Source organism: Monopterus albus, unplaced genomic scaffold, assembly GCF_001952655.1.
Source record: "Monopterus albus unplaced genomic scaffold, M_albus_1.0 scaffold19.1, whole genome shotgun sequence".
Classification (NCBI taxonomy): domain Eukaryota; kingdom Metazoa; phylum Chordata; class Actinopteri; order Synbranchiformes; family Synbranchidae; genus Monopterus; species Monopterus albus.
In genome coordinates this window covers 2,434,454-2,447,331 of record NW_018127899.1, presented here as the reverse complement: position 1 = coordinate 2,447,331, position 12,878 = coordinate 2,434,454, and the positions used below count along the sequence as shown (strand labels likewise).

The window sequence follows — 12,878 nt, the reverse complement described above, 5'->3', positions numbered from 1 at the left end:
GACAGCCTGGGGGAAGAAACTGTCCCTGTGCCTGGTTGTCTTAGTGCACAGGAGTTCAAACAGATTGTATCCGTGTATCCGGGGTGTGAGGGGTCTGCAGTGATCCTCTCCGCCCTCCTTTTGACCCGTGAGGTGTACAGGTCCTCCATGGAGGGCAGGCTCACACCAATGACCTTTTCTGCAGTCCTGATTGTCTACTGAAGTCTGTACTTGTCCTGTTTGGTTGCTGAGCCAAACCAGACAGTGATGGAGGTGCAGAGAACAGACTCCATGATTCCTCTGTAGAACTGTATCAGCAGCTCCTGGGGCAGGTCGAACTTCCTGAGCTGGAGCAGGAAGTACATCCTCTGCTGTGCCTTCTTGGTGATGGTCCTGATGTTGGACGTCTACTTCAGGTCCTGGGAGATAGTGGAGCCCAGGAACCTGAAGGACTTTACTGCTGCTATAAATACTCAGTTACAAATAAAAGTACTGCATTCAAAATGTTACTTAAGTAAAAGTACTAAAGTATTAGCATCAAAACATACTTAAGTACTAATATTAAAAGTACTCTATGGAGAATGGCACATTTCACATTCTGATATATTATTGTTTAATAATTACTGATGTGTTATTGTGTGCATTACATTTAATGTTGCAGTTGGTAAAGGGGGAGCTAGTTTTTACTAGATTATTTGCATTTAATTTGAATTACTGCTGATCAATGAGGTCTTAAAATTATACTGTATTTTTCTGTATTAATCTTATGAATATGAATAAATGTAGTGAGTAAAAAGTGCAATATTTGCCTCTAAAATGTAATGAAGAGAAAGTATGAAGCAATAAAATAGGAAAATACCTCATAATTGTACCTAGGTATAGTACGTGAGTAAGTGTTCTTAGTTACTCTCCATCACTGCCCCCTTTCTGAAATGTAGTGAAGTAAGATTATTAAGCAGCAGAAAATGGGAAATGCTCCAGTACAAATATATCAAAATGATACTAATGTACAGTACTTGAGTAAATGTAGGCCACATTGTGTTACTATACACTTTTAACAATTTGCAGAAAATAAACATAATTATTACTACAACACCACCATACGGGTCCTTGAAATTTGTCCCAGACTTTTGCTGTCTTTGGGGTTAGGTTATACGTATCTGCAGTTGTATTGCATCTTTTTTTTTCCTCATTATGCGGCATTTGGAGGAATAATAGTATAAGTCGTTTTGTGGTCATTTGATTGACTTTCCTATGTAGGTTAACAGTCACTTCACTGTCCTCTGGTGTAGGGGCCCTCTGACCCCATGGGCCCCTGGTCTGTGTCCAGTGGGCACGTTCAAGGATTCATCCATATCGTGAAAAAGATACGTTTTAAATAGAAAACAAAATAGAAAACATGAAAACTCTTCATCGTAGTACTCATATTGTAAAAAAGAAAAAATCTAAGCAACTTCCCAGTTTTCGTTTGTACGAGATGACGTCACGGCGTAACGACTCGCACAACCTACCGCATTGTTGTTGGGGGAAGAGAAGCTCGGGCAGCGGCTGAGCTCTAATACTTCTGACGGCTTCTAAACAGTCCTGTTAATCAGCATTTACTTCCATCAACGTATATCACCTGGAACCGGCTCCATCGCCCTGGATACTTGCCGCTCACTCAGGTTTTACTCGGTTAAGCGCGAGCCGCGGCCGCAGTTGGATGAGCGGACTGAATGTGGTTTTAACTGCGGCTCCGCTCAGCAGGCCTCGCCGCCATTGCTGCTGTTTTTACAAGCTGAAATCGTGAAAATACAAAGGTAAGTTCGGGTTCACTCTGATCTCACTCTTTAATATCCATCTCGTTCATTCTGGACAGGTTTAAACTCAAAACCAAGCGGCGCTGCTCTGAGGAAAAGCTAACTTTTTCATTCGAGGCAGTTTCTGTTGTGTTGGACGCCATATTTCCTGCCCCCTCGGTGTGTTTAATGCTAGCAGGGCAGGCTAATCTGAGCCCAGCTGGTGGACAAAGTGTTATGCAGCGTTTGATCGGTGATCGGAGAGGCCACCTCCTGATTCGGGACATTACCGTGATCGACTTCTCTTTTAACGGGCCTGTGATTGGTAGGTAACGTTCAAGCCGGTTGGTTTAACCTCTCCAGTCAACGCTGTGGGTCCGTCAAGCGGAGCTAACGTTAGCGGTGGTTAACAAATACCGTTTTAGTTGTGATACACAGCAGCCAGCTCTGTGTGGCTTCAGTCAGGCTAGCTGAGCGATCGGAGGCTCGCTGCAGTCGGTGTAGAGGTGTCACGTTACCGGCAACTTACCACCGCTACTCTCGGCACGTTTTTCATTCATCCAGTCACACAGTCAGTGCGTTTCCGCCCCCTGAATGTCACTACGTCCAGCTTCCACCTGACATTTTTTTTGCAACCCCACTTCCGACAAAAACATGAAATTTGACTCCTAATATATTTATACAGCTAAATAAATAAATACACAAACCTATATATCTGCAGAGGTAGGAGCTGGACCAAAAACACAACGTTTACTGTAAAAAGATCAGTACATCTAGTACATACAGGAGTAGTATAAGTAGAGACAGTGCATGGCTGTGCAAAGATTTCTTGAACGGTTTAGGGCTGCATCTAACTATTTTAATAATCAGTGTTGATTAATCATTGTTTTTGGATGAACATGAAGTCTGTTCAGCATTTTACACAGTTGCTTTAGATATTCAGACTGTATTATTGAATACATCAATGCAATGCACAGGTTTATCCTCATACTATGTGTGAACCTGCAGTATATTGTCATACATGGACACAGAACCATATAACTTAGTGTAGCATATTGTATTCTATATAATTGTCTATTTACATTTGCTCTGTTTACATAGAGAATTCTTAAATAAGGGCATCCTTTATTCAGTTTATTAATTATGTAGCATTTAGGCTTAGTATTATTTCATGCTGTTCAACACTGTTGCTGGTTGTATGATACAGTCAGCTGAGTCATGTAGAAATGTTGTAGCTGATAGAAATCCGTAACACTGCTTTTAAACAGGACCTGCACAAGTATAAAGCAGTGCAACTAACCTGGCTCACTGACAGAAATGCAAAGTTGCCTTGTTTTATTTCTCTGCTGTTCAATAAATGATGGCTGAAAAATGCAGTAACATCCTTGTGTAAACATAATAATTGCTGTACTTTGTTCTTCCAAGACATTACTGAGGGTTAAGACTGTTAATCATTGGTGCAGTTTCTGTTTGAGCCAACACATGCTGGCCTGTATGCAGGTTGTTGTTCTGGAGGTTGAGTTAATAACATGAAAAAACTGTGGTTTGGTAGATGTTTTCACAAGATCCCGTCAGGAATTTACTTTTTTATTTGTTTGCTTTTCAGTGTCTTTACGGCTTCAACATGAAGAAAAAAGGTCGAACTCACCGACTGTCAGTGCTGAAGAGGGAGTCGTCACCCATCAAGCCGTCACCCAACCGGGAGACACTGACATATGCGCAGGCTCAGCGAATGGTAGAGCTGGAGGTGGACGGCCGCGTGCACCGGCTCAGCATCTATGACAAACTGGACGTCATCAGTGATGACGACCCCACTGCTCAGGAGATCATGGAGTGTAACAGCAACAAGGAGAATAATGAGAAGCCCCAGCAGGTTCTGGTGCGTTCTGTTCGCCTTAAAAACAACCAGCAGAAGAAGAACACGGCACTCATGGCCTCACACGGCAGCAGCGGCACCCACAGCAGTGCCAGTGGCCTTTTGGAGCCAAAGGTTAGAACGGTTGAATACAATCTGCCAGTGGTGCCAAAGAGGCCAGCAGTTTATTATAAATACACAGAGAGGACAGCGGAGGAGCTGGACGAAGAGGTGGAATATGACATGGATGAGGAAGACTTTGCTTGGCTGGAGCTTATCAACGAGAAGAGGAAGAGCGAGGGCATCAGCCAGGTGTCACACAACCTGTTTGAGTTCCTCATGGACCGCTTTGAGAAGGAGTCTTACTTAGCCACACAGGGTCAGAGTGACCTGCAGTTGCTGGTGGATGAGGACGCCGTCTGCTGCATCTGCATGGACGGAGATGGAGCCGACAGTAACGTCATACTCTTCTGTGACTCCTGCAATATTGCTGTGCACCAGGAGTGCTATGGTGTGCCGTACATCCCTGAGGGCCAGTGGCTGTGCCGCCACTGCCTGCAGTGTCCGTCGCGACCTGCCGAGTGCGTCTTCTGCCCAAACCGAGGCGGAGCCCTGAAGAAGACGGATGATGATCGCTGGGGACATGTAGCATGTGCTCTGTGGGTCCCCGAGGTCGGCTTCTCTGACACAATTTTCATTGAGCCTATCGATGGCATCTGCAACATCCCACCAGCGCGCTGGAAGCTCACTTGCTACCTCTGTAAGGAGAAGGGCGTGGGAGCGTGCATACAGTGTGACAAGATCAACTGTTACACTGCTTTCCATGTCAGCTGTGCCCAGAAAGCTGGCCTCTTTATGAAGATGGAGCCTGTCAAAGAGGTGACGCCATCTGGCGCCACCACCTTTTCTGTGAAAAAGACCGCTTACTGCAGCAGCCACACACCTCAAGGCTGCGACCGCCGGCCGCTCAACATCTACAAGGAGCCACACACAAAAAATGGAGCTAGTCACAAGAGGGCTGACAAGAGGGGGAAGGCCCGGGCCAAGGGCTGGCAGAAGAAGAAGAGTAAGAGGGTGGAGCCTGAACAAGAACCTGACACCCCCACCAACTCTGGGCCCAGTATCACTGCTTCAAGGTAGACAGGCAACCAAAACTCACATGAATTATAAATCAGTACTTGCAGTAGACAACTCCAGCCAGTGTTTTCTCAGTTTAACTTCATAAACTTTCCAACTCCCGGTATTGTAAACACAGTCAGGTTTCACGAGTCAGGTCAGACCTGAGATCATTATGTTAATAACTGATATTCAGATAAATTTTTAGTTTTCCCCCATGTTACTGCAGTAGAGTTTGTGCCAATGGTCCTCACAGGCGCACTCAGTTCCTTGACAGCATGAATGAAACTTGGACACCTGAATAACTTTATTAACGTTATTAGGAAACAACTGCATTTACAGCTTGTCTTATTTTGATCCATCATTTCCATCTGTGATGATAACGCTGCATTTAACAGGTTAATATATGAGTGTGTTATCATTAAAAAGAATCTGGCAGGTCAAGAAACATGAGCGGTCTGACGACCAGAGCGATTATGGATTATACGCTCTTTCAGATATAAAGAAACAAAAATGTGACACCTGTTTTAAAGGAGGTTGAATTTCTGCCTGCCTCCCTGACCTCTGATTACTGAATGAAACAAATGATGAGTATTTAATCCTGAACATCTCCTTTTATTTCCCTGTGTGTCAGTTTCGACACCATCCTGAACCAGGTGTCGGTTCAGAGGAAGCGTCTGTTTGTTGAGCGGGTGCTGAGCTACTGGGTGCTGAAGAGGCAGTCAAGGAACAACGTGCCGCTGATCCGCCGGCTGCAAGCCAACCCTCAGCCGCCAAAAGCCAAGCGGATGGTCGGTGCTCCTGACACACCGGAAGCATTATTCTTTAATGTAGTAATTCTCACTGAACTGAAGGTTTTGTGTTTTCTTCAGGATCGTGCAGAGACAAACCAGGAGCTCAAGGAGCAGCTGAAGGAGTGGCACCGCCTTCGCCATGACCTGGAGCGAGCTCGTCTGCTGCTGGAGCTCATTAGGAAGAGAGAGAAGCTGAAGAGGGAGGAGGTAGATTAATTTCAACATTTCTTTCTACAGACACTGACTTCAGTTCAAACAAATACTGACAAACAGAAACAGCTAGCCACCTCACACAAAAGCCTCAGATTGTAGCTCAGCGTTATTTCAGTTTTCACTTACAAAGAAACAGACAGAGATTCACTTGACTCAGTGTGAATACACAGCCATGTCTCTGAATGTCTATTGATCACGTCTGGTCCTGTTCACATCTGTTGAAGTTGTTCATGTGTTATCCTGTCAGATGAAGCTGCAGCAGTCGGTGCTGGAGGTCCAGCTGACCCCCTTTAACATCCTGCTGAGAGCAGTGCTCAGTCAGCTGCAGGAGAAGGACCAGTACAACATCTTCGCTCAGCCCGTCAGCATCAAGGAGGTCTGTAACCAGCTATTAATCTAATGAAATCATCTCAAGTGATTAGATGCAGGGATGAAGCTTTTCTCCCTGTTCAGGAACATCATAAACATCCTAAGTGGAATGACAGTGAGAAATTCCCCAGCAGATGTTTGTTTGTACTGTCTGTGTATCCATAGTCTTTAGCTTAAAGGTCCACTTAGCAGTTTTCAGAGCCATCTGCTATGTCCCACGGTCTGCAAGTGGACCGGTGAAAATGGCATCTAAGAACAGTGAATGCCTGTAAATCTTGTCCTCTGACTTTCTGCAGCCCCTGATCAGACTCCTCTGTCCCTTGCAGGTTCCTGACTACCTGGACCACATCAAGAACCCCATGGACTTCTCGACTATGAGGAAACGTATCGATGCTCACAGCTACAGGAGTCTAGAGGAGTTCGAGGCCGACTTCAACCTCATCATCAGCAACTGCATGACCTACAATGCCAAGGAAACGTTCTTCTACAAGGCAGGTCAGCGGATGCAGGACCATGGAGGAACAATCCTCCGCAGGGCCCGCAGAGAGGCCGAGAGGATCGGCTTCGACTTCCCCAGTGGGTTGCATCTGCCTCAAGCCCCAAAACTTGAACCGCCACCCCCCTTCTCCTGGGAGGATGGTGAGTTGACTGATCAGTAAGAAACAGAAACAGTGACATGATTGATTAACTGTTGAAGTGTTAAATGCTGGAAGAAGCTGAATTGTAAGCTGTAAGCAGTGTGTTGATGTCATGTGACTGTCTTTCAGTGGACCATGTGCTCAGCCCTGCCTACCGTCAGCTGACCCCTCTGGAGGATCAGCTGAAACAGCTGCTGGAGAAGCTGGACCTGAGCACAGCCATGAAGCACAGCCCGTCTCGCAGCAAGAGGCTCAAACTGCTCAAGAAGACCATCACGGATGTCCGCAGCGAACTGAGACTGAAGAGGTCGCTCCCAACACCACCACCTGCTCTAGAGCCCAGCTCGGCCCCCACTGACAACCCCCTACCTGAACCTCTGACAGAGAGCTGCACACCACCTGAGGAGAAATCTTTACATCCGCCAACATTAGAGCTGTTAACCTCACTGCCGCAGCTCCACACCTCGCCCACCCACTCGGAGCCGCCCCCTCTGAAACTCATCAAACCCAGCATGGACCAGACTCCCGTGGAGCCAGATGACAACATGTCTACCTCAGTACCCCTGGACACCCCCACTGGGCACGTTCAAGACCCACTGCTCCTCAACGGCGACCTCTATAAGGAAGCATCCAACACCTGCAGCCGACGAACCAACATCCTCTTCCGCAAGTCCAAGAGTGCCAGCCCACAGAAAGCCCCCAAGACCCAAGAGGCATCCGCTGTGTCACCACAACCCCTCGCCGCCAAAACCTTCCTGTCAGTGGTGATCCCTCGATTAGAAACGCTCCTCCTACCCAAGAAAAGGACCCGCAGCACCAGCGCCGATGGTGAGGACGACGACCAGGAGTTGCCGACAAAACGCCTCGGCACAGGTACGCACTTAGAAAACGGTGGTCTTGTTTGGATTCTGAATGGAATCACGGTAAAACAAAACCTTTCTGATGATACAGCAGTAGCTAGAATGTGAAAGAAGTCATTTTGAAATGTGCTTCTACTTCATTGTAACATGTTTCCTGTGTTGTTTTTTTTTTTTCTGTAAGGGATAGTAAATGGTTTTGCATTGGAGAAGAAAGACACTTTGCCATCACCTCGCTTGCTGGAGCCTCGCCGCCGCTGTGCGTCCGAGTCAAGCATCTCCTCCAGTGGAAGCATCCTCTGCGGCACAAGGTGAGCTCAGGAGGAAACATCCAGAGCAAAGTTCCAGTTTAACCTAAATCAAGTCTTGTCCATCATTTCTGTAACAGACAATAATACACAATTAAATGTGCCAAAGAACGGGAGAGCATTCCTAGGGAAGCTCAGTGTACAAGTTAAATGTTTACCCATCATTTGGCCACAGAGAGGGGGGTGTCAGGCCATGCTTTTGTCAATTTTCAGTGGCCCACAATAAGTACCACCATTTTCCAGACCTAACCTGCCCTGAACACAAAGCATCCTGAACCCCGCCCTCACCCAGGTAATGTAGTAATAAGGTCCTAACATTGTACTGACCAGGTTCATGTTTGAGATCTGAGATCCAGTTGAATGAGATGTTTCTCCTCTCCATACAACTGAACATGTTTTTTTTTTTGGTTTTTTTTACAAGAAGGATTTTGTTGGAACGGAATAATTTGGTGAGAAGTAATAAGGAAAATGCTATGACATGATTCAAGGTTCAAAGTGTTTGTCATATGCACAGTATGGAGACGTGTCTCCTGCACAATGAAATTCTTACTTTGCTGCGATATATCGTGTAAAAGTTGACATTTTCTTTCCTAATTCAGCCTGCAGAAACTTTAGAGAGACAATCCATCACTAGAGTTGCAACAACTAATTCATCAGTTTGTTGAAGAAATAAAACTATTTTGAGAATCCGTCATCAAGTCATTTGATGGGTCCAGGCTGTCAAGTGCTTGCTGCTGCTTTCATCTTAAGTTACTGGAACTTTAATATCTTTAGGTTTTGGATTGTTGATTCAAAAAACAAGACATTCAGTGTCTCCTTGTTTTTCACAGTATTGCAACAAGCATTTTTTTTTTATGTTACAGACCAATTTGTTAATCAGTGAATGAAGAAAATAACTGATGAATTGATACTAAAATAAAGGTCACCTGTAGCTGTAATCTAAACTTTGACTATTTAAAAAAATTCTCCTTAGCTTCTGCTCCACAAGTTTCCAAACATTTCTCTCTCTCCCTCTCAGCACTGTCACCATGTCCAAAAGTGGTAAAGGGCGGCCGGTGGCGGCTCGACGGAGCACCGTGGATGACAGGAACACTCTGAAGACCTGCACTGAGAACGGAGAGTTCACCAAAGCTGCCAAGATCCCTTCAGGTGAGCAGAGTAGCATCAACTGTCCATTCAGCAGTGAGAGGTGAATGTGCATGAAGCAGCATGGCAACGCTTTGATTGGTCAACTCAAGACATCTACTAAACTTATCAGGAACTCCTTGTCAGCCAGTTTACTAATAGTTCTGATGTGCTAGCATGTATAGCCACATATCTCTCCCTAACATCACGTTTTCTCCTGCTCCACTTGTGTGACATTCGTTTTGGAGCCTGTGCCAGCATTAATCCTACCTTCTTGATGGATTCTTTTTAAAATCCCACAAAAATCAACCTACAGAGCCTTTGTGCATCACAGCCAATGATTAGCCAGCTTTACTTATCATTTATGTATAAAGCCAGGAACAATTTATTACCTGGTGGAATTCAAAAACTATTTAATGAAAGGGAAGGGGGATACAATTTAAGGGGTCAGTTAAATTTAAAAATTCATGCTATACGTACAACCAAAAAAAGATACAGTGTTTCCATAAGTGGGGTAAAACTATGGAATAATTTAAGTGTAGACATAAAAAATAGTAATAGAATTGACGAGTTTAAATATAAATATAAAGGTATGTGTCAATCAAGATATATGCAAGAACAGGCTCAATGATTAATTACATGGAACATTGTGGGTGTGGGGTAAGAATGTTAACACATTGTAATAATTCTTTAGTGTATTACTTGTGTGGTGTAGAAGAGAATTATTTATGTAGAGATACTGCTTGCAAACCAATGATGTAAGATGATGTCATGGGGTAGGACTGGCTAAGTCTGACTTCTTCCTACTCCATTCAAGCATGTACTAGGTATAAGCAAATTGATATTGGATTATGTGTAAAATTATGTGAGTTGTCATATCAACTGTCTTTACATGCTTGAAAGAATAAATCAAATCAAATCAAATCAATTGCCAAAAGGATCTCAGGTGAGCGGTGCATTCGTGTGGTAGCAGCCTACTGGTACAGTATCTGCATAGTATTTCAAAATGCTAAGTAATACCCAGCCTGTGTGTGGTGGTGGGGGTGTTGTCAGCTGTGTTCGGATCACTACTTGCTGTCACCAGTGCAGCCACTGCTTTCTTTGTTTGACTATGTAATACATTACATATGTACAGTACATACATACCAGACAGCTGCAGTAAAGGTTAAAATAGTAATATGATTAATGTTAAACTTGGAGGATGTGACACCTGAACGTGATGTGATGCGAGCCACCAGAAGACGACCTGTCACTGCTGGAGTTGTGGTGAACACCGACACACTGTCACAGGCACAGCGCTGCTGCATGTGGCCACGTCTTCTGAGACTGGCTGCAGAGAGAACACAAACCAACCACAGACACATTTCAGTCATGTTAATTAGTGACATCTGATGCAACCTGGTGCCGCCACCTGAATGTTTCCTACACTGTGCTGTGCTAATAAAGGAGAGGTAGAACTAGGTGTTGGCTGTCATAAGGAAGAGCAGCTTGGCAACACTAACAGGCTCAGGACTACAAAATACAGATGAGGGCCATGAGGAATGAGTTGGATCAAATGTATTTTAACCAATAGGATTCATTAAAGCTTTCCACACTCAGCCCTGATACAGAAGATCAACTCAGGACAAATCTACTTACCTACCATTACAAAAAGTAAATAAACCCTTTATCAGTATGAACAACTTGAACTCTAGCAGTGACTCAACTGTTTTTTTAAAGGTCATCTTTACAAAGCGTGTGTGTGTTGAGCTCCTGTCCTGTGTGTGTTCAGACTGGTTGTGCTCTCTTGTCTGTTGCAGTGAATCCTTCATAACTTGCTTGTCGTTGTTCCTGTAGAGGTGTGGAAGCCCACCGCTGCTTCTCCATTTGTTCTGGAGCCTCTTAAACTAGTTTGGGCTAAATGTAGTGGATATCCCTCCTTCCCCGCCCTGGTGAGTGAGTGTTAGTCCGCTCTGTGTTTCATTACCCATCTGCCCCTGTGCCACTGTGTGTGCCGTAGCTCGTGATTTGTCCTCACAGCCATGCGGGAGCTCCCAGCTGGACTGCCTGTGTATGTGGAGCCGGTCGATTCGCTCAGAGCGTCTTCGGCTCGACTCAGCCTTGCATGCTTGTGTCTCTGAGTTCGGGCTTCTCCTGTGTGGCCGCCGCTACCAGGATTTACTCCACACTGTTGTAGCGGTAAGGCCACCTCACTCAGTCTCCACCCCTCTGTGTTTTATGTTCAATACAGATCGTGGATCCCACAGTGCGGAGGACGATGTGCCAGCACAGAGGGGTGGAGGTTCCCCAGCCGCCGCGGGGCGTTCTCAGAGCCGGAGAGCGGATGCAGTTCAGGTCCGCAGAGAAACTCTTCCTCGTCCACTTCTTCGACAGCAAGCGCAGCTGGTGAGAACCTCAGAGCTCAGAGGAGTACGAGTAGCAGCAGCATTAACAGTAGTGGTGTATTCATGTACAATAAGCAGTGTTAACATTAAAACAAAGGATTAAAAATCTTGGAAGCGAGTTCTTAGTTTACTTTTCAAAGCTGTAAGCGAGGTGCGCCGTGTCACACATTGACCTGTCTCCTCTCCTCAGGCAATGGCTTCCTAGATCCAAGATGGCTCCCTTCGGAATCAACCAGACACTCGACAGAATCAAGCTGACGGAGGCTCGCTCCTACCACATCCGAAAAGCTGTGCGGCTTGGCTTCGACCAAGCCATGAACCACCTGACCTGTGTCAGCGGCGAGCTGGAGCTGAGCCCTGGCCTGTCTGAGCCTCCTCCTCCGCCCTACACCACCTCTGAAATCCTGCCGCCATCCATCTCTCCGCTTTGACCTTTCAGCTTTTTGGTTTACAAACCACCACTGCAGAGGCACACTGGTTCTGCCTTGTACGCACAACACACACACACTTACATGTGTTTACTATTTCCAGCAAACTGGAACCGGATTGTATTCACACCTCCCTGCCCCCCCCCCCTCCAAATATACTGTAGCTGGTGAGGGCCATGTTTTGCTAAAGAGCTATGCAATGAAAACGACTCGGTTAGCGGGTGAAAAATGATGAAATAAAAAACTTTGGCTGAGAGGACTGAAAAACTACAGGTGTCAACCTGATGAATGTGTCCGAGTGTGACCTCCGACTTCCTTCAATGTGCTGCAACAACCCCCCAGCCATGAAAATGTCCAGTCTGTGTCGGCAGCAGCTCCTGTAAATATCCTGTACAAGGCCTGATACTAATTTATTCACTCCCTCGGTTCGTTTTGGTACACGGTGTTCAGATATTTATACCGTCAGAGGTGATGACGGTGTCAGTGTTTCTGCTGGTGCTATCTCCACAATGAGCAAAACAAACGCATACTGTACTGAACATTTTTATTTCAGCATTTTTTTTTATAAGTTATTGAGTTCTCAAGCTTCAAGTTCTCCTTTGGCATTAATTTTCTTTCAGTGAATGTTTTTAGTGGACTACATCTGTTTTTTGTTTGTACATATTTATATAAAATCTATATAGAAGCTCTCAAAGTATCAAAATGCCTAAAGTGCATCATTCACACCGAAACCAAAAAACCCTGCTGCCCACAGGTTTCCCACTAAAGTGTGTTTGTTTTTTTTTACAGTTGTGCAGGTGTTCAGCCTTTTTGTCTGTGTGCTGTGATCAATTCACGTTTTCTGTAAAATGTCACAGAATCACCTTTTCCACCTGAGCTGAACTACAGTCAGCTGTAGGAACGGAGAGAATGTGCCTGCACTAATTTATTGTAAAGCAGAATATGTATATGCATTTACTTTATAGAGAGAGTATTCTAAGAAAATACTACGGGCACACTAGGAGCCACGTGTAGAGGCCCCTCCTCTTCTTCTC

At 45.3% G+C, this 12,878-nt stretch overlaps 1 protein-coding gene across 2 annotated transcripts; it reads left to right on the top strand.

The window, feature by feature from the left end:
* The first annotated feature begins 1,467 nt into the window (after window positions 1-1,467).
* LOC109956394 (bromodomain-containing protein 1-like) lies at window positions 1,468-11,983 on the top strand. Of its 2 annotated transcripts, XM_020593464.1 has the most exons (12): window positions 1,469-1,778; window positions 3,364-4,748; window positions 5,363-5,519; window positions 5,601-5,729; window positions 5,983-6,111; window positions 6,431-6,743; window positions 6,872-7,615; window positions 7,784-7,910; window positions 8,926-9,056; window positions 10,869-10,963; window positions 11,263-11,417; window positions 11,607-11,983. In XM_020593464.1, exons 2-12 carry the CDS (start codon window positions 3,382-3,384, stop codon window positions 11,845-11,847), a joined length of 3,588 nt encoding a protein of 1,195 aa, XP_020449120.1. In that variant the 5' UTR covers window positions 1,469-1,778; window positions 3,364-3,381; the 3' UTR covers window positions 11,848-11,983. The 2 variants fall into 2 exon arrangements, with proteins under 2 accessions (XP_020449121.1, XP_020449120.1); XM_020593465.1 differs by lacking the exon at window positions 10,869-10,963 and having other exon boundaries at window positions 1,468-1,778; window positions 11,607-11,711.
* Window positions 11,984-12,878: the final 895 nt, after the last annotated feature.